Source organism: Gallinula chloropus, assembly GCF_964237585.1.
Source record: "Gallinula chloropus genome assembly, chromosome: 2".
In the NCBI taxonomy this organism is placed as follows: Eukaryota; Metazoa; Chordata; class Aves; order Gruiformes; family Rallidae; genus Gallinula; species Gallinula chloropus.
In genome coordinates, this window is record NC_140086.1 from 63,826,489 (window position 1) to 63,852,644 (window position 26,156).

Sequence of the window (26,156 nt, forward strand, 5' to 3'; positions counted from 1 at the left end):
AAATCTTTCTTGGTTGCACATAGCTTTACAAGGGGAAGTAGCAGTGATGTGCAGTGTGAGGACTTCTACCTGGAACTTAGGAAAAACATTTGTGCTAGGAGGGTGGTGCAGCACTGGGAGAGAGAAACTGACTCTAACCTTGGAGGTTTTCAAGACTCAGGAAGACAAAGCCATTGTTGACCTAATCAGCTGTTGAAAGGTCCTGTTTCCATTAGACAGGTGGACTGGGTGATCTCCAGAGGTCTCTCCAACTGACATGTTTATATTTCTGCAATTCAAAGCCTTCTATATTACACTGCTATGTCCTCTGCCATGTTCCCTGGCTATCTCCATTTCCCCCTTTTCTAACAGAGGTAACTCCTGTTCTTTCCAGAAAACAAGTCATCCCTTTCTGTCTGTTTCTTGCCCACATGCTTCAGTGATTTAAACCTGGCTTTCAGCTCTGTTCCTCCTCCACTAGTGATAGCTTCTTCCATTTTGACCTGTTGACATATTTTTGGGGCCATTCAACACATTCAAGCATCTCCTCTCTATGTCATCTCATTTAATAGGTGTCTATAAATTTCAAGTGCCTGCAGAGCGTCAACTCTCCCTTCCTTTGCCCTCTATTTTCATATTGCTCTTTCACCAATCTTCCAGCTGCAGCTCTAATCCTCAGATCTTTTCTTCTGTCTGGCAACACTTCATCAGCAGGTAATTTCCATCAGGTACCTATTCAAGATTAGAAAATATCCTACAGCTTCTGCATCAAGTCCTTTTCATGCCTGTTCCATTTTTAGTCAGATTTTATGCATTAAAGAAACCGTATTTCTCCATCCCTTGACTGTTTTTAATAGACTGTGGAGGTTTTTAGGGATGCGTCATATTGAGTCAACAACAATCCATGTGGACATGAAAATATATAGTAAGTTATGAAGACTATCAAGTTTGTGAAAGATGATTTTGCCTGACCTTTTAAAGACATGTGGTGTTTAAATTAGTTCTGTGACTAGGAGATCAATTCAGATCAAATTTCCCTATATTTAAAGAGAAAATTGCACTTCCTTCATCTCACCCTATAAAACCTTTTTTTTTTTTTTTAATGCTCTTTATTTCTTTGCTTTTATAGTCCCTGGACATTCCTCAACATTGGTTACTTCCATTGTTAAATCTCAGCAGTTAACTGTCCATCAGCTGTGATTAAAAGCAGAAAGCCTCAGCTGCATGCTGTCTGTGTCAGCTCCCCTGGAGAAGACTACAGACTACAAACTTCAGCAAACCACAGATCCCACAGCCTCTAACCAAGCCAGCTACCACCAACCATTGAAACCTCGACTTTGATTTTAAATTAAGTGGGAAACTGAAAGAACATGCCACAACTTGTTGGTACTAGATGAAGTTCCCGAAATTGAGGAGATTTAATGTGACCAGGTATCTGGAACTGAGATAGCTGTTTTGAGATGTGGCAGCACGTAAGCGGCACAAATTTCTGGTGCCACAAACTCATTTACATGTCCTGATTTTTTTCAGTATTTGGTGATTTTATTTAACATGACAGTTCCTAGAGATGTAAGACTACAAGAAAACACCAAACTTCACAGATTTTACACCTTGAGGACACTGGCTGCAGTCTTCTGCTCATGTTGTATTTTAAACATATCTTTACTTTGAGTCACTCCCAATCTTAAAGATCTATTCTGCTTTACTCATGAAAACTGGTAATTATAATATTTGATTTATGCATAGTACATTTATCACAATAAAACAAAATACACAAGGTTCTTGCATCACATTGGTACACCCCATATTTATGGACTTTTATTTTTGGAATAGGTGATCTGGTGGTAATTCAAAACATCTTTTAACCATCATCCCTAGTTTCATTTGCTACATTTCTTTTCACTACATTTATATTAAAAGTCTTTCAGTATTTTGGAATAGCACTATAATATCAGTCTCTACAACAAGCAGACTGTTCTTTGTAGAAGCAGGAAGGATTTAGATGAATTAGTGATGCTGAAATGGAGTGGAATGAAGAGTTTTTTAAAAACATTTTTTTGCAATTGATGGTAGGATGTAGCGTAACTGAAGAATGATGATTTTCTTTTTTTATTGCTGCTCATTTAGCTTCACATTTCTTTTATACAATCACTCTCTTTGGATTTTTGAAATGCCTGTATTAATTCATATTTCCTCCATCCTTTTAGTGTGTTAGCAAATGCAGCCCTGCAGAGACAATGACAACATCTGATCTCATGCTGCAGATCTGTTCCAACAGTTGGATACTAAAAGGATTTTTAAGAATATGCTGTAATAAAAGCTGCCATTTTCTTTCTGTTGTGACTTCTCTATGTTTCCTTACCACTGTTTTATGTGCTATTTTTCTGTAAATATTAGTCTTTGAAATATGCACTCATAATTTCATCATGGAAAAGTAAGACAATATCCTGTAATGTACTGACCAAGGGATCCTCAGAGTGATCCTCTTAGGGCCTTGCTCTTTTATCATCATGATTTGAAAAAACTTACATAAAAATACAAAGTGACTCATGAAGGGCGTTAGGGCTGTACCAGAAGCTTTTGTCTGACCTTTTGTGGGCTCAGGGGATTTAAATTAGTTCTCTAAGTAAAGTGCAATTCAGATAAAGATACTTGAATGAATAAATAACTTGGAGAAAAAGGGAACCATTTTATTCAGGTTAAAGTGAATTCTTTATGCTTTGTTTATGCTGAGTTGATTTTCTTTTCCAAGACAAAAGAATATTTGATGGAGTGTAAAAAACATTTTTTTTTCTCTCATACAAGATTTGCAATTAAAGGACTGTAAGGATCAGAAAAAAAAAGTTATATTCAATATACAGGCTAATCTGTTATTTTTCATGTTAGATGCTTACAAATAGTTTTTAAAATTTACAGAGGATTATCTGTTCTTTTTTACCTAATTTAATACAGGGCACAACAAACAAATCTAGTGAACAGTGGGAAGTAGGAATTATAAGATTGAAAACGGAGATAATTAACAAAATGAGACAATTCAAATAGGTAATCTCTGCTCAAACCTAGTTGTTGCCTTGCTTTTTCTGTATCAAGTTAATATGGGACAGGACTATAATTCCACTCAGTTCCTATACAATAAACACAGTTAATTGCACAAGAAAACAAAGCAATGTTTTGCAAAACCTGAAAGTCTCTTAAAACTATCTGGGATTCTCTGCCAGCCTAGCACCATTACATAACCAAATCATGCTTTTTAGCTACAGGCATTAATGACAGCTATAGATAATACTCTATTCAGTGCCCAAAATTAAGCCACTCTAATGATGGTTTTAAAATTATATCGTCTTCTAAATAAGTAACTGGTGTCAGAGATAATAGGTGTTGGAGAGATAAGACCCTGCACAGAAGACTGCTTCTATATATTAAGAATGACACAAAGCACTTCAAATTTAGTTGTCTACTCATAAATTTGCCCTAAAGGTCACAAAATTAATTCTAAAGCCTGTAGACTTCTTCAAGATATTTTATGTTACTACGAGTCATTAAAAGGTTGGCTGCACTAACAAAACAAATGCTACAAGATCAGAAATCCAAACCCAAACTATACATTTATATCTCTCAAGAATCACAGAACCACAGAGTGGTTTGGGTTGCAGGGACATCAGTTCCACCTAGTTCCAACCCCCTGCCATGGGCAGGGACACCCTCCCCTAGACCAGGTTGCCCAAAGCCCCACCCAGCCTGGCCTTGAACACCGCCAGGGAGGAGGCAGCCACAGCTTCTCTGGGCAGCCTGTGCCAGGGCCTCATCACCCTCACAGGGAAGAATTTTGTCCTCATAGCTAATCTCAATCTGCCTTCTTTTAGTTTAAAACCACTACCCCATGTCCAATCACAACATGCCTTTGTACACAGCCCCTCTCCAGCTTTCATGTAGGCCCCTCTAGGTACTGGAAGCAATGAAAAGGTTCACCCCAACAGGTATTTGAGAGAAGATTTAATTTTAAATGTTTCCTCATCAATAATCATCAGTCTTTATCTTCTTTGTGCTGTTCAAGAACTTTTGTGGAGTACACCAGTGAACCTAAGGCTATGTCTATGGCACTGAATTAAACCGTGCTTATGAGCATTCCCAGACACTGGGATATGACTGCTGCGAATTATTAGAGCAGTCCCTGGCACGCTTTCGGCCTGTAGCAACTAGCAGTCTCCCAAGCAATTCCCAGGCACTGTCTGGGAGCTGGAACACCCCGCAGACCATTACCACCCAAGGATTTGCATTCAGCCACCCTGTTCTGGAGGCTGGCTGTGTTTGCTTACTGCTATACTTGCGAGTCAGCCCATGCCAGTTGGCTTCTGTGCCTGGGAATAGTCTTGGAAATGGTTTTATTTGCTAGTATAGACATAGTCCTATCCCCTTCCCATTAGCGCTGAGGATTAGTAGGAGGCTGAAACAAAGACGGCACAGCATTCAGTCAGAAACAGTCTGAGGTGCAGCTTGTTTTTTCTGCACCTTCATTAATCCCATGCAACATGTTAGGCTGGACAAAGACAAATTACGTCAATATTCAGTATTCTAAGGAATCAAAAATCAAAATCAAACACTGTCCTGTAAGTCAAGAGGCCAGAACATTAATTCTTGCTTGTGTACAGTTCCTATCTCCTTTTGGATAAATTATTCCCACCCCAATCCTTAATATCTAAAGTTTCAAACTACAGGATTACATTTCCTCTCTGCCTCCAATACAGATTCACAGATTCATAGAATTGTAGGGGTTGGAAGGAACCTTCAGAGATCATCAAGTCCAACCCCCTTGCCAAAGCAGATTCCCTAAAAGCAGGTTCCATTTAAGCTTGCCATAAGATGACGCCCCAAAGCAGACCACCAAGTGCCCTAATGGTTAAGACAGTCCTAAATGGAAGGACCAAGGTCTCACATGTTGCTAAGCACTCTGGTCACTATGATATCATAGAGAAGGAACAGCACAAAAAAAGTTTACTTGTTCCCTTCCTACTTTTGAGTATTTATTGTCAGAGGAAATTTGGATTCTTACCTTGCAGTACTGATATAGTTATACAAGTCCTGAGCAAAAGGAGTTTTCAGACAAACCTACTTATTAACAGTAACTTTGAGATAATATAAGTGTCTTCTCAGAGTATGACTTTGTCAAGTCCCCAGATTGTGGGCTTTATAGTTGACTCTTGAGCCCGAATCTCATAGCTGTGCTGAAATTAAGGGCACCCAGTTGTTATAACAGCTTCAGCTTTCAGATTTCTGATGTCTTGTTACTTGGGGCCAGAGCCTAAAGTACCTTGAGGACTGCCTGTATGCTCACTATCACTTTGATTCTCATCTGGAAAATCAAGGTATTTCTCCAAAAGAAGAAATCTGAGGCATGGAGCAGGACTGGCTTGTACCTGCAGCTCCTCTGGGCCATACAGACACAGCTCAAGCCATTTGGCTCTTTGAATTCAAACATGGATTTCAAAGTCAGTAGAAACAAAGCATTGCCTTGATTCCCTGTGTGTAACCTGGGGAGCAGCAGAACCTTTCTGCGTTACCGGGACTGGGAAGATGCTACATTCCATTCTGGAGTCACTCAGGCAATATATCCCAGGAGCCAGACAAAACACACAGCCAAAAAGATGAAACATCTTTGGTGGTGCAAAGGGGGCTGAACGATGAAGGCAGTTATGGATCACTGATGCTCAGGACAGACTCAGGCTGTCCTAAATCCTGTTGAAAACATCAGCTGAGTATAGCTCAAGGGTGAGGTACTTGCAGCTCTGCAGTGCAGGAGCCAGCAAACCAGGCTGGATGCCAGCTGAGTCCCCAGTGCCAGGGGAATTCTCAGCTGGGAGAACCTGGCTGCTTTCCAGGCACATATAAATGCATATATACATATATCTATGTATATAAGTATAGCAGAGCTTTTTAAAGGAATAATTATCTTCCAGATGTCTGCTGGTTTGACTAAGATTTTTATCTCCTATCTACTCTAGTACAGAATGAACCTGCAGCTGCTTGATCTGTGATTACCCTCAGCTTTCACATAAACCAGATTTCTAAGCAATCATGTTGACAAAAAATTCTATGCCTCTTCTCAGAAAAAAAAAAAAAAAAAGACTAAATATCTCAACAGTATAAAAACTGGAATACCTGTACAGGAGAAAAAAATACATATATATGTAGGCATTCCAAAGATCTGCAATAACAGAAGATATCTTTTCGCACCTAGCACAGAAATATGTGGGGGAATGTATTTGCTAACAGCAGAAGGGAAGAAGGAATATCTGCATGGATTTCAAGATAAAACTAAGTGTTCATTTCTCCCACCCTAAAACCCCCACTTACTTTACTAGTTACTAGGTGTTTCTAATTTAATTCATTTCATTAACTTCTTACAACTTGTTCAGCCACCTTTGCAGACAATTGATTTTTATTGCTACACGCCTCAGTGACTCTCTACACTAGATTTTTTTCCCACTGACTATACAGTCCTTCAAATCTCTTCAAAATGATATTTTATTTTGTTTCTGTCTTTTTCAGAGTTTAGCCTGTCTTTTCAATTAACCTTATTGCTTATTTAGCACATTCTTCTATAAAGCAAATACAATACATAACATCAAATATTTACAGATAGAGTTGCTACTCTCAGAGGTGTGATTTCTAAATTTTTATTATGGTGTTGCTGCTAGTGAAAAATACCAACAAGACAAAACAACAGCCTGATTATGATATTGTAAGTATTTATATATAGATATTTTTATATATGGGTCAGGTCAAACAACAATAATAATAATAAAGGAGCTTTTAAGATCCACAACTCAGGACATCATGTGATGGTGCTGAAACGTCTTAATCAGATTGCTTTCACTCTTAATTAAACAGGCAGAGTTCACACTGACACCTGCTGTTAGGATTGCCTAACTTTTCCCATTTTAAGACCATTTTCAGTTTCATTGCCAATTTAACTGCGTGGGCTGATCTTTTTTTGGTATAAATGTCATCTTCTGATTATAAATCAAAGGAAAAAAAGAGAGAGTCAGTGTTTCAGGAGAAATGTTTTTGTGATTGTCAAGAATTATGTGGGGGAATAACAGCTCACTTACTTCATCTGAACTGCCTTTAAGTTACCTACATTCCTTGAAAAAAGAACCCAAAAATCAGCAGAATTTCACTTGCTGAAGTTTCCTAGAAAGGCATCCACACTTGGCCAAGCAATGATCCCTAGAAAAATCAGGCAATACCTGCTGATGTAAATGGAAGGACACTGCCATTTTGTGTCCAGCATCTTTGGAAACTCCACTTCTGACCAATACTTTTTTACTTCTGACCAATACTCAGCAGTGAGATGGCTGGGGAGGGCAAACACTGACAGGGAAGGAAGTGTGACATGGGTGGAGGTGTAGCAATGGGGTGTATGAAACAGAAGGATAGACAGGCTCGGTAAGACATGCAGTGGCAGTTGGCACTGACAAAAGAACAAACCTTAACAAGAAAAAAAGATGGAAATGCTCTTCAGTAAATAAATATTAAGTAAACTGCTGTAATTCACCATCTTTTTTTTTTTCCCACAAAAATGATCACCCATTTTTGTTACTTCTCTGGAAATAATGATGAATTTCTGTGCCAAAAACCTAGGAAGCCCAGGCAGACAACTCGCGTGGAAGATGAGCATGCAGTTGTTCCAACTTCCCTCAAGAAAAGTCAGCATCAGGTTTCTGTGCAGGTGACTGCATGCCTGGAAACCAAGTCCAGACATACATTATTACAAAATAATCTCTTCTTCTCAAAAAAAGCAATATTACCTGATTCATGTTACGTAGAGATAAATAAAGGCAACAATTCTGAAACACCCTTCATAAAAGAAATGTTTTATATTACTGGCATCCCTAAAATTTTTACTGTTCAATGCTCATCTGATAAGACCTACATATGAAATTCTTCAGTTTCTGATGAGGATATTACACTTTATTCTTCCGCCCATCTCAGAGAAATTAGAATCAGAAAGTTTGGGGGTTTAACCCTGAATTTCCTCCTAGTTTTCTGTATAATGTTTGAGAATTCAGGAAATGCACCTGCCTTTGCTGTCTATGTCTACAAAAGAGATGAGTGTATGTGATCTACCAGCAACTTCGAGAGCCTTTCAGATATACACTGGCAACTAATTTTTGGTGCAGGTCAAGAGGTGTCGAATGTAGCAAAGATTATTAACATCAGTCAAAGGCAATCGTCAATGTCTGTCTTTGACATAACACAGTAAATGTAAACAAGTATCAAAATAATTTTATTTGGTTAAAAAAACCAAACCCAACAGTCCAGTATTTTGCATTCAATTGTGGTCGCATGTCTTGCAATGTCCCTGTGCAAAGAGCTGCTGGGCAGCATTCACCAAGTCTTTAGATGCCCTCAAGGACAAACAGGAGCTATTAAGAGGTTTTCTGCTTAGTGTCTCAGTATTTCTGTTTCCTGGGTTTTATCCTTTGATTTTTCCTTCAATTCTGATTATTATTATTATTTATGTCCCTAATACTAATTTAGTTTCTTCCTGGTTCCTTTCTTGTCCCTTGTCATTAAAAACATCTCCCTTCAGCCTAAATAGTCATAGCTTAAGTAATTTCTCATATGGAAGTTATTCTATATCTCTGCTCAGCCTTCTTGATCTTGACTGAACCTTCTCTAGTCTCTTGTATGTATATTTTTGAGGTGGTAGGGAAGGACAGGGCCAGAACTACACCACTTATTGCAGATATGGTAAAACCACAGATTTACATAGCAGCAGAGTGACATTCTCTCTTTTGTTCTTCATTCTTCTCCTAATGGCTCCTAATATTTGATTTACTCTTTTGATCATGACTGAACACTGAGTGATGCTTCTGTGTGACCATCTATCATAACTCTCAACTCTCAGTCCAGTCAGCTCAGAGCTCATGTAAGTGAAATTAGGATTTCTTCCCCTTATGTACATCAATGTACATTTATCTACACTGAATTTCAGCTGTCATTTTATTGCTCAGCCACTAAGTTTTACTACCTTGAATGAATTAATATCATCAAAATTGATTACCTTCCCGCTAACATGCTTTTAAAAGTCATTTAGGAGCATGTTGAACAGCAAAGGCCCTAGCATAGATCTTATGGAACTTTACCTACCACTGCCTTTCACTGTAAAAACTGGCCATTTATTCCTGTCTTCTAGACATTTAACCTTATGAGGATCTTCCCTCTCATGACGCAGTGCTATGTTTCCTTAAAAGCCTCCGAGAAGACAGTTCTCAAAAGCCTTTTGGAAAAAACAAGTAAGTTATGTCAACCACATCATTATCCACATCACTGATAAACCAGATTCACAGAATTGTAGGGCTTGGAAGGGACCTCCAGAGATCAAGTCCAACCCCCCTGCCAAAGCAGGCTCCTTAGGACAGGTTGCACAGATAGGCGTCCAGACAGGTCTTGAATATCCCCAGAGAAGGAGACTCCACAACCGCCCTGGGCAGCCTGTGCCAGGGCTCTGGCACCCTCACTGGGAAAAAGTTCTTCCACATGTTGGTGTGGAACTTCCTGTGCTCCAACTTGCAGCCATTGCCCCTTGTCCTGTCCCCACAGACCACTGAAAAGAGGCTGGCTGATTTCCCCTGTGTCCCACACTTCAGATATTTATAAACATTAATCAGGTCCCCTCTCAGTCGTCTTTTCTCAAGGCTGAGCAGCTCCAGTCCATTCAGCCTTTCCTCATAGGGGAGATGCTCCAGGCCCTTAATCATCTCTGCCAACATGGCTTTTCTCTAAAAGATCATGTTATCAAGATATTCAGTAACTCTGTTCTCACATTTCTGGCTAATCTGCATGGTACAGATGGCATGCTTAAAAGCTTTGTAATCCTCCAGGTACCTTCTCAAAATTTTAAATTACCTTCAGATTTTCCTTTGTCCTTGGTCACTGGGTGCCAAAGCTGCTTTAGGCAAGAAGTATCATGGTTGAGGAGCCATTCAACTATTTTAGACTTAAATTCCTTATGAACTCTCTCACAAATGCTACCTTGTCCTGGTGATTTGCTGCTGTTTGTTCCTCTCCTTGCTCCCCATATTGTATTCTGTAGTTCCTTCCTTCCCATCTCATTTTTGAGCAGTCTCTCAAAAGACTTTAGGCCAGAACCTGCCCTGTTTCTTGTGCAGTGAGCACTGATGCAAGTAATTAAACTCCTCTGCAACAGCTTAACCCTTCCCCGAGTGCTCTTTAAACTACAATTACCATCCTGGCCCTTTAAACTCTGGCATACCTCCTGGTTTTGGTATATCCTTCTGCTTGATGCTCCTCAAAACTTTTCTGGCTTGTCTTACTCTGCTTCTACTGTTATCTGCCAGAAATTATCATCCTTCTATTTTTTTAATATGGACATCAGGGTTTTTTTTAAGAATGTCTCCTTGCTTTTATGGTGCTTGTTACTTGCTCCTCAGATATGCTGGTTTTCATAGAATCATATAATATCTTGAGTTGGAAGGGACCGATAATGATCATCAAATCCGACCGTCCAGACGCTTCTTGAACTTAGTCCAGCTCGGTGCTGTGACCACTTCTCTGGGGAGCCTGTTCCAGTGCCCAACCACCCTCTCAGTGAAGAACCTCTTCCAAATATCCAGCCTAAACCTCCCCTGTCGCAGCTTCCTTCAGGTTCTATCACTGGTCACCAAAGAGAGATCAGCACCTGCCTCCAGCACCTGCCCTTTGTCGGGAAGCCATAGACCACAATAAGGCGCCTTCTCAGCCTCCTCTTCTCCTGTCTGTACAAACCAAGGGACTTCAAGCCACGCATTATGGCTTTTTCTAGTTGTACACTGGACATTTCGTCCAGCAGGACACTGTGAGACACAGTATCGAAAGCCTTACTGAAATCCAAAAAAACCCAAAAAAAATTCAAGAGGTTTCCCTTGGTCAACCAGCTGGGTGACCCTGTTGTAAAGAGAAATCAGATTGGATAGACAGGACCTTCCTCTTCTGAACCTGTGTTGGCTGTGACCAGTGACTGCGTTGTCCTTTAGGTGTTTTTCAGTAACTCCCAGCAGGATTTTCTCCATTTTACCAGGCACTGAGCTGAGACTGACCGGCCTGGTTTCTTCCACCTTTTCTCACACTTTTGTTCATAAGCAGGGTGTGCTGCCTTTGTGCTTTCAATGTGGAAACCCAAGTAATTTCCAAGTGGACTGAGAGGGTTTAATAATTCGCTTTGCTGTCCTTTTTAAATAAGGTGCTTTTTTTACACAGTTCCTCTTTTTAAGAGAGCCCAGCCATAGTCATCCTCAGAAAAATACCAAACCAGCTGGCGGGCTGCAGTCCCTCCTTGGCATTCCCTAAATAGCCACCCCATCACACAGCTACTGAGGGTGATCTCTGTGTGATGATCTGGTGTTGTATTTGCTTGATTGCTACAAATAACTGAAGAGGTCAGCAATTATTCTATTTCCTGCTTTGGCTGCTCCTTTGATGGTCTTAGGATATTGAAACCTGAATTACCATCTTTGCTGGGAAGTTATACAAAGCTGATGATGCTTTTTTATTTTTTTTTTATTTTAGGTTTCAAATTTCCGTTTCGAAATGTGGCTTCATAAGGTTGCTTGATGAAGTGGGGATTTTCTTACTTAGATTCTAATTTAAAAAAAAATACTTAACACTATATCACCACCAAAAAGACCTACTTCATCTTTCATCTACAATCACTAATTTTTTGTTTGGTGTTACAATCTTCTGTAGATTATATTTCTTCTGTCAAGCTTCTGGTATGTGTACTATGTAATTTTTTTCACTTAGGGCTAGACTCGCTTCCCTCATTCTGGATTTCAATTAATTCCTGGTAAATCTGACTCCCTGATTTTTGCAGCTTCAATACCTGGCTTGAGGGGATGGCGCTTGTGTTTGGCACCAGCATTATCATGCTTGGCAAAAGCTCAACACCAGATATGTTTTAAAAAGGGGGTTGTTCCATTATCTATTTCAAGAAAATGTCAGGCTTAAGTTTAAAACACAAACACTGTTACCAGATTTTTCCTAAGAAATGTAACATGTTTCTGTTGTTCAGGGCAGTATAATTGCTTGCTTTCTTTGTCACACCTTCCCTGCAAACACATACTCACTTCTTTTTGTGCTTTCTCACCGTGGGCTCATTTATATTAATAAATACCTCTGTGCGGGATACAGCATGACAAACTCTCATCAACAAATAGGAAAAATATATGCTTGTGAAATTTTAAAAATCCCTTAGCTACCTATCTAAATAAAGCATGGGTGAGCACTATTTAGTTACTGCAGATATCTGGTATTGCTGAATGAAGCTGGAAATGGTTTTTTTTTCCTTTTCACGATCAAAGTATTTAGCCTATATTTCTATTCCAGGGTAGGTTCTATGCATATAAAATCTAGAAATTTGTTTCTGGTGATTTTTTTTGGGAGGAAAACTAATTCCTGTGCACTTTAGTTGTCCAGCTTCTACAGTCTATCTAGATACCAGAGCTCTAAACACAAGCAATATATTTGGACAAATAAAAGTAGTGTGTCCAAATACAAGGACATTGGGGGGTTTCTACTAAAAAAAATCCTTTACAGGAGAGGACAAATATAATCTTTGTAGTAAAAAAAAGTAGTAAAGTGCAATTTCTATGAATGAAAAGCCTCATTTCGGAAACTGGGTTGCAGAAGAGGTCTTTATATGTGGAGGGCAGAAAGAAGTCCTATGATGGTTTGACCCTGGCTGGACTCTTGCTCCAAAATGAGCCTTCCATGGTGTCACAGCATCCTTCAGGTGTTTCCACCTGCTCTGGCATGGGGTCCTCCACAGGCTGCAGGTGGGATCTCTGCTCTGCATCATCATCCATGGGCTGCAGGGGGACACCTGCTTCACCATGGTCTTTGCCATGAGCCGCATGGGAATCTTTCTTTCCAATGTCTGAAGCACTTCATTCCCCCCCTGCCCCTTCTTCTTCATTGACCTTGGTGTTTGCACATTTTCTTACATCTTCTCACTCCTTTCTCTGGGGGCAAAAAGTGGCTGATAACAGGGTTTTTTTCCTCCTGAATGTGATTCCCAGAGGCACTGTGACCATCGCTGATGGGCTCAGCCTTGGTCAGCAATGACTCCGGCCTTGAGCCGGCTGGTGTTTGCTCTGTGGGGCCTGCAGAGAGCTTCTAGCTGCTTCTTGCAGAACCCACCCCTGCAGCCCCCTCCTCCACCAGAACCTGGCCATGCCAAACTACAACAACAGCCCCTTTCAATCTACTGAAGCTGTTTAATCTCTATGTAATTGATGGTTGGATTCAATAATCTTTTTTCCAGCCGAAACCATTCTATGATTCTAATTGCCCCTCTGACTACATGACTGACACGGTTATTTTTCACCTGCACTTTTCAACTGCTGGAAGAAAGACACTGCATGCGTAGCTGATACTGTTGCTGTACTTGTTAGTGAAGCTATTGTCTCCATTTGCTGAGATGCTGATACCTCAAAATACTGAAAATTTGTTATAATCCGTAAATTATAACCTAAACCAGGTTTACTCTAAAGCCTCTGGCATTACTCTAGAGATGTTGCATGGGAAACTTAGCAGTTTTGGGGTGTGCCTTAGCATTGCAACCCAGTGCCTTTTCAGGTGAGAGTCTGGCACACCATTACTCATGCTCTACTGGGCGTGCAAAGGAAACATGAGTCTCTTCCCCAGATGGAATCTGTAAGGTAATACTGAGAGTGCTAGATGGCTGGCCTTTAACTCATGAACGCTATCTGGTATTGCTAGTTTCTAGGAAGGAAAGCAGCTGCAGCATCAGCCCTTAAAATGCAACATTAAAAGTTAGGTTTGTTTTTTTATCTACAGATGAAGAATAATTCAGCAATGGGGTAAGGTTAACACAAGGCCACGCAACAAATTGAATTCTAGGTTTTACTACCAACTAGCAGTACTAGGTGTGCTACTAAATTCTAAGGCAAACATGAAATCCAGTGAACCATCTCAGTGAAGCTACTTCCTAAGGAGGGTACTACTTACTGTTAAGAGTTTTCAAGCTCTTACTATTCTAAGATACTATTTTCAGTTGCTTATGCTTTGCCCACAGTTGAACTGTTTGGACTGACATTCCCATGCCAGATGCCTAACTTCAGTTTGGGCTCAGTCGATTTGAACAGATTACATTTTAAGTTTTTGCTTTTTTATTTCGCCAAGAGGGCACATAAAATCATTTGCTGCACTCACCAGTGAAACCAGTGGCTAAAATTTTTGCTCTAGCATAAATTTTAAGTCAGGATGAGTCCATTACTCTCTCCAGTAATACTGAAAATGGATCTTTTTTGTAAGATCAGAATGTGGTCAGTAATCTTCATTTAAAGGAACTGGGTCAACAGCTCTGTCCATGTTTTCCAAGCTGGGGCAGCACTGTACTTTCCCTGAGTTAAAGCTGTAGGTGTATATTCTTCCAGGTTGGTAAATCCCTTCACAATTTGCTTTAAATCATGACATTTAAATAAGTGTAACACCTTCTGAATTCTCATGGTTTAGCTTTTGCATGTCTGAATGCTTGTGAACTAGAAACACATGTACTTCTAATGAATGTTTTTTTGTAATGTGGTTTGACTTCAGGCAATAGCATTTTAAGGAAAAAACACCGCAATTTTCCCAGCATGATTTCAGAAATGGAAATACTGATACACAAATGTATTTGTGTGTTCAGCCAGAGGTGAAAGGAATAAAGGCCATCACAGCGTCCTCTGTACCAGGACAGCCTGACCTCTGTAGAAGGATGTTTCGTGAGCTATACCAGCACATATGCTTAGTGTAGGCAGAAAACAGTATATGCACTTGGCAGTGACTTATAGCTGTCCCCAAAATGAAGTAACTTGCACCAGGAAAAGCAACTATATGCTTGTAGGACATAACCTGCACTGGAACATGAGGTAATGTGGAAATGTCAATAAAAGCAGTGGTCTTCTTTTCTTATAATAGCAAAATTTAGAATAGACCTGGTGTATGTTTAGTACGTTTGTAGTTGTTGAAATTACATGCTGTAAGAACTGCAGTGTACTTTATGTATGAAGGCTGTCAATAAAGTGATTTTCCAATGTTAACATATTCGTTTCTGAGGAAAGATAAATGTGTTCTGCTTTGCTGGCTTGGTTTGTTTATTTGCCAAAAAAAAAAAAAAAGTATGCCTCATACTCATTCTTGATTTGCTTTTGTGGGGCTGAAGGACTTGTGTTCCTAGCCCTGTCAGGTAGCTATTTCAGTGAAAACCAGGGTTTTGATTAAAAATTAATACTCTGTAAAAATCTAAAGTTTATACTTACTACAAAACCCACTTAATGATGATTGAAAAAAAAGGTAAGTGAAGCTGCTCTTAGGCACTTCAGTAATATCCCTAAAATTCTCATTGTTAGCCGTCTAAAAGAAAATTCATGAGAGGTAGTATACTGTCGTACTATAGCATTCTGAGACATTACAGCTGAATTAGAGGTGAAATCTTAGTGTATTTTGAGACCAGGACTGCTAATCCCATAAGGACAACACTGAGCCTAGCAGCTTCTTTTAATAGACGCCACTGAACTCCGGTATCTCTCGTCTGCATGACTTTCACCTGCTGCCAGCTGGGTACTCACTAAGACTGAGCATCTAAAAGATAAAAATTACATTTGTTATCGGTGTGGGAGTTCCAATCAGATAGCTGTGAATCCCTACAAAACCATCTTGCCTATGCTGGGTCCTAGCCAGGGATTTAAAAGCTCATTCCACATTTAAAACTGAACACAGGTACCCCAACTTTCTCGTGCAGCTTTACTAACTGTGCAGTTACTATCATCACAGTGATCAGTCTGAGGCTCTGTGACTGGCACCTCGTCCACTGCAGTTGGTTCTCCCATTTCTCTTCTCTTCATGTTGCTCATCCTCTATGGTGCAGGTGCTCCACTGGCTGAATGGTATTTTCTGCTTTGTGGCTGGAAGATGCTCCAGTACTTCAAACACAACCTGCTAATCTTTCAGCAGCTTTGCTGCAGGGATGCCGCAGTGTATTTCTGGCTCTCGATGGTACCAGGATATTCATTTCGGTTTGGTTTTGAAACTTTTAAAAATCATTTTTCTGAAATGTAGTAAGGTTCATGATTCCTTTTAGTGACGTTTCTGTGTTCTCTGTACTATCTGAAATTGCAGCCTCTGAGCCTTCTCTGTGTGATTGCTTTGTGTGTCCTTTTTGGGGGGTGGTAATCACATGTTTCTTGTGGTTTTATGATCATGAATTGTTTAATTTTAATCTGCCTTTTTGTGGTTGTAATTTTGCTCTCCATTTTCAAGTAATAATATAGAAGTCTTCCCAATCTGCTAGGTTCACTGATGCCTTACTGTGTACTTGGCATTTAATTTCCTGTTTGTACGGGGCCTCATCTTGATGTCATATGATAGGCTGAGGTTTATGTTTTCTGGTTTATGTTGCCTCCCAACCCTCCCCCCGCTTCTCTCTCCTTTTTCCTTTTTTCTTGTCTACAAGTTTTGGTATGATAATGTCTCCTGTTACAAGTGTATGACCCCAGTCAGGTCTGTCCAACTTTCTGTGATCTTGTATTTTGCTTGTGTCTCTGCTCTGTATTGCTTTTTGATTTATTTTAGTGTGCGGGGTGGGTTCTTGGGGAAGCTTTTTGCTGTGCTTCTGTTATTTTCCTATGTTACATGCCAAATTGTCTCTCAGGCTGCTGAGTTAAGAGAGTTGTAGTCCACATTGCACATGTATACATCTCTTCATAACGTCAACAGAGCGCTTTTGCTCCTGCAGCTTCATTCCCACTTCTAATTTACAAGAATTTTATTCCAACAATTGCAGAATGCAGCTCTCTTACGTAATACAGAAATGTACTTGTCTGTTGCTTCCTCAAGATTCTTGATTACAGTTGTTTGGGGTTTTTTTTTTTAAACAGCAAATGTTTCATGAGTTTTTGAGAGGATGTAAAATCTCTAAAATATGAACTTCCCTGGTCTTCTCTTGATGTATCCACATGCTATTGGACTATGCAGTTGTCTCTACAAATAACGACCTTTTCAAACACATTCCTACATTAATTTTGTTGTAAAGAATGCCTAATTACCAAACATTATCTTTGTGTTTACAAGGAGTTCATTATTTCACGTGTATGCAAGACTAGACTTGTTTCTGACACATACACGCTTCAAATGTTAAAAGAGTGAGTACAGGCTCAGGACGTGTGGCAGGTTTACGCAGCTGAGTTCTGGTGGAGAAGCAGGGGGGCTGCAGGGGTGGCTTCTGCAAGAAGCAGCTAGATTTCTGTAGGACTGATAGAGTAACACCAGCCAGCTCAAGGCCAGACTTGTTGATCAAGGCTGAGCCAATCAACAATGGTCCTAGCACTAAGAAGGAAAAACAACTTGTGAGGAACTGACCAAAACCACCAGTCCCAGCCCCTCCCGGTGCCATAATGAGGGGGAAGAAGGGAGCAAAATCTTGACTCAAGTCTGCAAAGAAGGGAGGGGTGGGGGGAGGTGCTTCAAGATCTGGTCACGCTTCTCATCGCCCAACTCCGGTTTCACTGGGTGTGCAGTGTAATTAGAGAGTTTTCTTTCCTTTATTCTGTGTTGAGCCTGTTTTGCCCATGATTGCAGAAAGATCTCTCCCTGTCCTTATCTTGACTCCTAAGACTCTCAATATGTATTTTCTCTCCTTTCCAGCTGAAAAGGAGAGTGATAGGCTATCTTTGGTGGGCAACTGGCCTCCAGCCAGGGTCAAACCACCACAGCTGTAAAGAAAGTATCTTAAGCTTATGGTTTAGCACTGGGTTTCCCTATTAATAAAAGAAGTTTTTCATAAGCTCTTCAACACTTCCATAGCCTCTTCAGAAAGTGAAGAGCAGGCTCCTTGATGATCTCAAGTAAATTGGATGTTTCCTCCTTCCGTTCTGTGTCTGTTTATGCAGAGCCAGTCATGTACAGGGTGAGAGAGTTACACAGAACCATTAGAAGTGACAAACACACCATGTAGATTTGGAACAGCTGATGCTGAGACTTTCGCAGTGCAAAATGAACTGTGATCCTATGTACTGCTGCTCAACACCAAAGGACGTGCAGGGAACAATAATGGTGAAAAGTTAAAATAGAAATTAAAAGTTCATTTTCGCATTAGACTTGGAAAATGAGCTACAATTGTCATTACTATCAGTACAGACAGAAGCTGCCTGCACATACAATCCCATTTACATTCCTGTAGAGTGTACATCAGTTCTTTCCAAAGCTGAAACAAAACTCAAGATTCAAAAGTCTTAATACTAACACAGACAGCCTCAACAAAAAATTACAGGCAATCCTGATGAAGTTAGAACAAAATTATAAGTAGTTAAAACAACGAGCTTGTGCAGAGTTTGGTGTTCTTGTTTTTACACACAGATTCAGTTGGAGTCCTGTCCCTAAGGTCTAAGAGAAATCTTGTGAACATCTGCCACCGTCTCACATGCTTGTAGGTTTCAGCTCACTGCTGAAAAGACCAACCTTAATTTCCAGCAGAGAAGTAGCCTACAGCCACCAGAGGACACTGCTGTTCTTTGCCTTTCCCCTGCCTATAGCCGTGCTGTAAAAAGGAGTCAGCACACAGGAGCTCCTGGTGAGGGTCACAGCAGCTTCAGTCCTTCTCTCCGCATTTATCAATGCTGCACTTCCGCAGAGAAAATTTAAAATAGAGTTTTTAATGGCAGATAGAAGGAAAAAACCAAAACAACTCAACACCTTAAATATTGCTTACCCAACCTTAGCCTTCAGGAAGAAATGAAACCTTACATTCCAAAACCCTGATTTCATTCTTTGATATGATTAAATTTGGTAGCTAAAGGCAAGTTTTTAGATGTAATTTAACTAGGTATCTAGAAGGCATTTAACTTAGAACTGAAAAAATAATAGCTCCACACATTTGCAACAAGTTAAATTGATTTATCAAAATGTTAACTAACATTCAACAATGACAAAACTATTAAATAATTTTCGCTAGTATAATTTATATGCATCAGTGCCCTCCCTTTTTTGACAAGGAAGTACCTGCTTAATACTACTTGCAGAGTGTATAGAAAGTGACATTAGTGAGGACAGGGTTACCAGGACGGCTTAACTAACCTTGCATCACATGAAAGGTGTTTTAAAACGGGCTACCAAAACACTGGAGTTTGAAATAAAGAAACCAGCCAGGTGCTGACCACACAGGAGAGAGGGAAGACAAAAATCATAAAACCCTGGGAGTAGTGCAACAGTTGACCAACTAAGCAGTAGCAGCCTGGCTCAGTGGGACGCGAGCTCTGAATCACTCTTTGTGTAGAAGACAATGAAATGACATAACTTTATTACTATAAGCAGTATTCACATAGATGTTTGCTTTGTACAGAAATACACCCCTTCTAAAAGGTTACTTAAAAGGCACAGAAAGAAAATGCAACAAGGTACTGAGATAATGAAAAGAGCAATCAAGTCACTCAAAAGTGTTTTGCATAGAGTTTTTATTAAGCAAGAAAGAGGTCTAATAAAAAAACCCACCACACCTCACTTCCAAACCGAAGCCCTACAAAGGTTACATACCGCAGCACCTTTCGAAGCAGTGAAAGCTACGAGGGGCTGGATCAACCCATCAATAAAAACATCCCCGTCTCGACCGATGCCCTTCCGGGGGCCAGGCTTCCACCGCACGCAAGTTACGGGTGACAGAAGCGGTTACGGCTCAGGATACCGAAACCCGCTGTGAAACGATCCGGCCATCATCACCCGCGGCGCCCCTCACGCAGCAGGCCAAAGAGGCAGCGGCGCTCGGGGCGCCCACAGATCGAGCGGTGTTGCGGCAGCAGCCCCCGCCAGCCCTGTCAAGGATGCCTGCCGGGCGCAAGCGCCTTTCCCGAGCCGGCCCGAGGCCTCGGCTAGAACCAGAGCTCACGGAGGAGATGGCAAGGCGGGGAACGATGGCCCACAGGGACTGGCGCCGCCGCGGCTTCGGCCGAGCCCGGCCTGAGGCCGCCTCACCCTTTTTCGTGCCTCCCCCCCCCCCCGCGGGAGCGACATCCGCACTGACCCACCGCCCCAGCTGCCGCGGTCAGGGCAGGAGAGTGCCGAGCAGGACAGGCACAGGCGCAGCCCCGCTCCACCAGTGCCCAGCCGCTGCCACCATACCGACACCGGCCTCCTCCGCTGCCTACAGACCGGCGCACGCGCCGACATATCCGGACGTGCCGGGCACGCCGGCATATACCTCACTAGCGCATGCGCAGCCAGGCCTCCCTGCCACCCTCCTTCCGCGACCTCTTTCACGCCACCGTTTACCCCCCCCACCCCTACCAACCGCGACTTAAGGAGGCGCGCTCAGTGCGCCTGCGCTGCCTGGCCGTGCCGTGAGTCGCTCTCCTTCACCCCCTCCCCGCGCCCGTGTGCGCCTGCGCCAGACCCCCTCGCGCCGCACTCCCTCCCACGGCTCCGCGTCCCTCGCGGCCCGTGTGTGAGGCCGGGTTCGCTCTCTCGGCCCCGCCCCTTCGTCCCCCGTTCACCAACCGCTGCTTCCTCCGCCGTTGTCAAGTGTGTGTGTGTGTGTGTGTGTGTGTGTGTATGTGCGCGCTTTGGGGGGGGTGGGTGGGGGGAGGGAGGGGGCAGCCATGCCGAGGGGGCGGCCTCCCAAACCCAGCAGGGAGACTAGCAAGGCCGGCACCGAGTCAGGTAAACAGCGCGGCCGAGCGAGCGCGATCCGCGCCCGGGGGTGGAAGCGCGGGAGCAGCGAGAAGGCGAAAAGCCTCCGCGGGCTCGGCATATAGTCCCCGGATATGGGGGAGGGAGGCCGGGTCTATTGTGTGAGTGTATAGGCGAGAGGGCGGAGGGGAGGGAGCCTGGCCCGGCCCTGCGGAATGATACCGAACGGGCAGCTCCCGCCGCCCCACACGGCGCGGCGGAGGGGCGCTTGGTTGTCCCGGCAAGCCCCGCGACCCGCCCGCAGCCTCTCGCCTCCCTCTCGGGGCGCGGTGGCGGCTGTAGCGGCCCTTCGCCCACAGACGAGGCAGGGGGAGCGGGTCGCGCCGCGGCCGATGCTGTCGCTTGCCGCTCCGTCGCCGGGCAGCGGCGAGGCTGCCGGCGGAGGAGGGTTTCTCGGGCCAGGCCAGCGGCCTTGCAGCCTTCTTCTTCCTCCCAGCGCGCCGCCGGCCCTGCTACGGGCGCTGCGACCGCGGTTGGCGGCGCCGGGCTGGCTGGTGAGGGCCGGAGGAAGAGCCGGGCGGGCTTGCGGCGGGCAGGACAGGAAGGCTCCGGAGTCCTTCCGCTGCTCTTCTCCTTCCCCTCGCCCTGCCTCCCCTCCCCCCGGGCCAAATTAATGAGAGCTTCGAATAAAGGGTGATAAGCCGGTGGAAATAAGACTCAACTCTGGAATCTTTCTGATTGCAAGGAGGAGGGCTTCTTTTTTTTTTTTTTCCCTTTTCTTTTTAAAAAACCCCTTTGCAATCGTTTTATTTATAAATATACGTATAAAAAAGAACTGGTTTTCTTTCCCAAGCATAATACTCTGCCACACGCTTTTTAAAACTATTTTTTCCTTGCGTTTTAGTCATTGATGACTAAAGAATACTTCAGGGTAGGGTTAGTTTGGTGGGTATAGGGGTTTTTTTTGACAGCAGTTTGTAGCTAGTGAGTTTTATGGCTCTTTTGTGTAGTTCATTCCTGGTGATGTTGCTAGGGATCCCTGAGTAGTATGTGAATACAGCCCACAAGCTGTAAGAATGTGTTTCAGGTAGACCAGAAACCCTCTTCAATGACCTTCAGCATAAGTATGTAGCAGTACATTAATTGGGTTTTTTTTACCGCATAGAATGAGATTTGATAAAACATTCAAATACCATGGTTAGTTACAAACAGTCAAATAATCATATTTTTAGTATATATTTAGAATGTCTGATTTTCTGAATGCTTGAATGTGAGCCAAGGCTGCTCGAGAAGAGTATGTAGGTGAGCCGCCTGTGGAATACTTTTTGTAGAACTGAAATGTGCTAGCAGGCAAAACAAAACCAAACCCACTGTTCTGTTAAATGAGTGTTGAGAAGTTAGGGAAAATGTTTTTTTCCAGTATGGAAAGTCAGATGGGCCACAGATTCTCATCAGAAGGTTTTTTTTTTTTTTTTGTTGGAGCTGTTGATCCTGGCTTTTGAACACTAAATAATATGTATATAAAGAAGGACCCAAAGAGCTTTGGCTGCTACCAGTTTTGGAAGTGGAGGTGTTTGGGTTTTTTTGTTTTAAGTTTTTAGCTATTCTAACTATAAAATGCCTTCTTCTCTTGTAGTTCTTGCAAGGGCACACGTGTATCATATGCACATAAGCTCCTATGATGATTGCACGGTGCATGAATGAGAAATCAAGACTGTGACAAGCTGTTCAGAAAAAAGTACCTAGTAGCTTCGTCCCTTTCGCTTGTTGCTGGACAGTGATCTTAGACCCTTCCCATAGTAAGAGGTATGGGTGACAGGACTTAACTGTGAGTTTGATCATATTTTGTATTTTACATGTATTTAATTTTTAAAAAAGAAATTTGCTAATTTATTTATGGAATTGTTTCATAGTGGTTGCTTGATTACAAACAGCACTTTGAAATTACAGGGTCTGGGGCTACCACAGGGATTCAGAGACTTGCAGTCTGCAATGGCAAGGGCTCTGCCCTGTGTAGGCAAATACTGTGTGTTCTGGCGTCTTTGGTCCTTGAAGTTTTGAGCAGTTTGGGAAAATAGTGAAGTCAGTGTTGGCAAGCCTCACTTTTTTTCTATGTTCATATGTGGCTAAGAGAAGGCCATGAATGAAGAAGCTCTGACCGAGCAGAAAAGCTCGAGTCTGGGGAGTCTATGTTCTGGGGACATTTGGCAGTTTGTCCCATTTGGGTACAGGATGACAGACTTTGAAATCTGCTTGTGAATTCCATAGGGTTCGCTTTTTAGCAGGAGAACTTATTTAGAAGTTAGCTGTTTACGAAAACAGATTTAATGTTTTGCTTTCAGAAATGTATGGGTTTAGGTCTTGTTCCTGTTCAGTGTGGCCCACAGAATTCTTTGTTCTAGGAAAATTAAAGAGGACTTTTTTTTTTCTTTGCATTGGTAAAGTTGTGATTATCTCCTTTATTTTGTTTATTTGCTTTATTAAACTTAATTGAGCTGTTCACATTGACCTCTCTCGATGGGCACAAACTGAAATGAAAGAGTTTCTGTCTGAGCATAAGGAAGCAGCACTCTTATTGTGAGCACTGACATCGGTTGTGCAACAAAGTTGTGGAGCCTTCTTCCATAGAGATATTAAAGAAGACTTACACGCAGTTTGGGGCAGCTGGCTGTAGGAGGCCCTGCTTGAGCAGAAGGGCTGGACACGATGACTGTAGAGGCTGCTTCCAACCTCCACCATTCTGTGATCCTCCTTTGAGGTAGATGAAGTATAGGGTATGATTCTCAAGAAGCTTAAAAGAGCTAATTATCTGTGATTTGGGGGTTTGCTGCTCTTTGATTCTGGCTCTTTCTGGTGAGCAGTGGTTGCATAACAAATCCTTTTACAGAGGTGCGGCTCTTACCTTTCTGAACATTTCAGGATGAGGCTTGAATATATATGAACCAAGAAGAAGGCATTAGAAAAGCTGCTCCTCCATGCAGCTCTTTTTAAAGAAAGGGCAAGCAGCTCTTAACACATAATTGGTGCTAAGACACTAATAACATATTTACACAGGTTCTTGCCACATAGCCTCTAACCTGAGAAGAGAATGAAAGAATTATTCATGTGTGTTGCCTCAGAGTTGTCAGTGTGGCGGCTGTGATTCTAAGTAACCCTCATTGCAGAGTTTAAGCTGTCAGAGTTCTAGGCCATGAGAATTTTCCATAGTCTGTTGTGCATTGTTGCCAACATTCATTTGAGAACCACTGGCTGAGGGACAGTTGTGTTTACTCTGTACCCTTAGGAGTCTCTGTAAGACACTAGAAAGCAATTTCCACTGCTGTTGTGCAACTAAGGTAGCACAAAGACAATGTGCAGGGGAGCATTTATTATGTTCTGTTTGTGTTGGTATGTTTCCTCATGCCCCTTTATGAATACATTTCTTTCTCAGATTTAAGCTTGGATATCTTAGCAATACTTAGTAATAATGCTTTCAATTGTTACCTTTATTTTTAGTTTCACTGATTGACTGACTTTGTATAAAATAATCTCTGTATGCTTTCTTTAAGATGCTAGCATAATAGAATATGCTAATTTTCAGTCTTTTTGGAGATGAGTGCCTGAAAATTGAAAAAGCCTCAAAACATGCAAGTGTTTTGGAAGATGCAATATGATTTTCCTTTGAGAAAAGTTTTTAAAAATTTGGTAGGCTTCATATTGTAAGGAAGTTATTTTTGAAAAGTCTTACCAAATCTTTTGTTTTAATTAGAATTTAGCAATGAACAGTTGCTATTAAGCTGGAATTGAATTAACAGGCTTTTACTATTCTGTTGGATAGCCAATGAAAAGCCAGTGTTTGAAGCCATATTTGTTCTAAGTCCAGAATAATATTTTGGGTGTTTGTGGCTATTTCAATAGCTTCTGTAGCGGACAGGTTTTTCTGTAGTTCCAGTGAAAACTTAGGTTTTAACTAAATTAGGTTTTCACTAAGCTTGAGACTTTTTGGTTGGTTCTTTCTCCTAATTTGCTTGAGTTTCCTTTTTGTCCCAGTAACTACCTAGTTGCAACCATGAATTGGCAGTCACTGCTTTGTTACTTCCGTTGTTATTTCGGGTTTTGGAGGACTGTTCTTGGACCCTTGGTTGTCTTTTCTTGCCCTAAATTTTCTAGCCACACGTAAAGATCCTTTTCTGTTTGGTACAGTACTGCTTGTCACTGTTCGAGTAGCTGCAATGTGAAATTTCTGAGTTTTACTTTCAGAGCTGTCTGGTCATTTTCAAATAGCAAAGAGGAATTATTTGAACAGTAAAGTGAAATATCTGCAAGGTGTACTGAAGCAGTTTTTAAGTCTAGAGTCTGTATTCTGCATTTAAACCCAGAGGCTGCTTTTGCACAAGTAATTTCTTTGAGTGCTGTTAAAACTGAGTATTTTGTTTGTTCAGAGGGCATTAATTTTAACAGAATTCATATATGAAGAGTGGTAAATATCAAATACACAAAGATAAGAAACAGAGAAAGTGATGTAGCTTTATGTCTGCATCTGCAGGGCTGGCTGTGTTTTGTTTGCTTCTTGTCAGTTCCCTAGCATCAATTAGGGTGTGGATATATTGAATTAGGGGAAAGTTAGCTCTGAGGCTTTACATTCCAATTTTGTATTACTGAAGAAAAATGCAACTTGAACTCACTGGTTAATACAAATTCAGGGAAGAGTTTCATTGATTATTTTAGTAGTTGTTTGCTAGGGTTTCATGTGGTGACCTCTGACAAGTAAAAGAACAGCAGGTGAGTGGTGTCATGCAGGCAAGGACAGAGGTGATGTGGTACTGCTTCTGAGATGTAGGCTTTTTAAATATGATAGATACAGGTAATTCTTTCTTAAAACATATACTGGAGGGACAACTGAAACTTTTGCTGTAGAAAAGAGAATCTTTAGGTTTAATAGTGATACTTCTGTTTGGTCATCTCAGTGTTTGACCCCCAGCCAGGGTCAAACCACCACAAAACGAAACCTGTTTGTGCAGGAAGGGTATATGGGTCTCACTGAGTAGATAACGAACATCAGTGATACCTAAGTTTAACTCCACTTTGGAGTCTTCTTATACCTAAAGTATATCAATGCCTTTCCCCCAGTCATCTATAGAGTTAAATAAGCCGTGTTTAAGTTCTGCCTGCAAGATAACCAGCCATGTTCTGTTCCTTCTACATAGCTTTCAGCTGATTACAGGTCTTCCTTATTTTGTCCTCTATAGCAGTTGCATGCTGATGCCTTCATACCTCATTCCAAATAGAATTAAATTTCTACTTGAGACCTCTCACGTTTTTCTTTTGAGTTTTTTGCTGTAGTTGGAGTGTGTTCCCTCTCAGGAAGATTATCTAGCAAATCATTTAGTTCATTCATAAATTTCTGTTAACGGTGCAGTGGCTGGGCACAGGTAAGGGTCAAGGTCTGGAGCATAAGACATCTAAATCACATTAAGACTAATGCTGAAAAATGCTAGCTTGCTATATTCATATGCAGC

General features: G+C 41.7%; 1 protein-coding gene across 1 annotated transcript in view; it reads left to right on the plus strand.

The window, feature by feature from the left end:
* Positions 1-20,627: 20,627 nt before the first annotated feature.
* ZNF236 (zinc finger protein 236) overlaps positions 20,628-26,156 on the plus strand; it is a gene marked incomplete at its 5' end in the record, with an annotated part of 79,044 nt that continues 73,515 nt past the window's right edge. The window contains one exon of the mRNA XM_084280161.1: positions 20,628-20,688. Coding sequence (XP_084136287.1) covers positions 20,628-20,688 — 61 coding nt within the window. The remainder of the gene's footprint in view (positions 20,689-26,156) is intronic.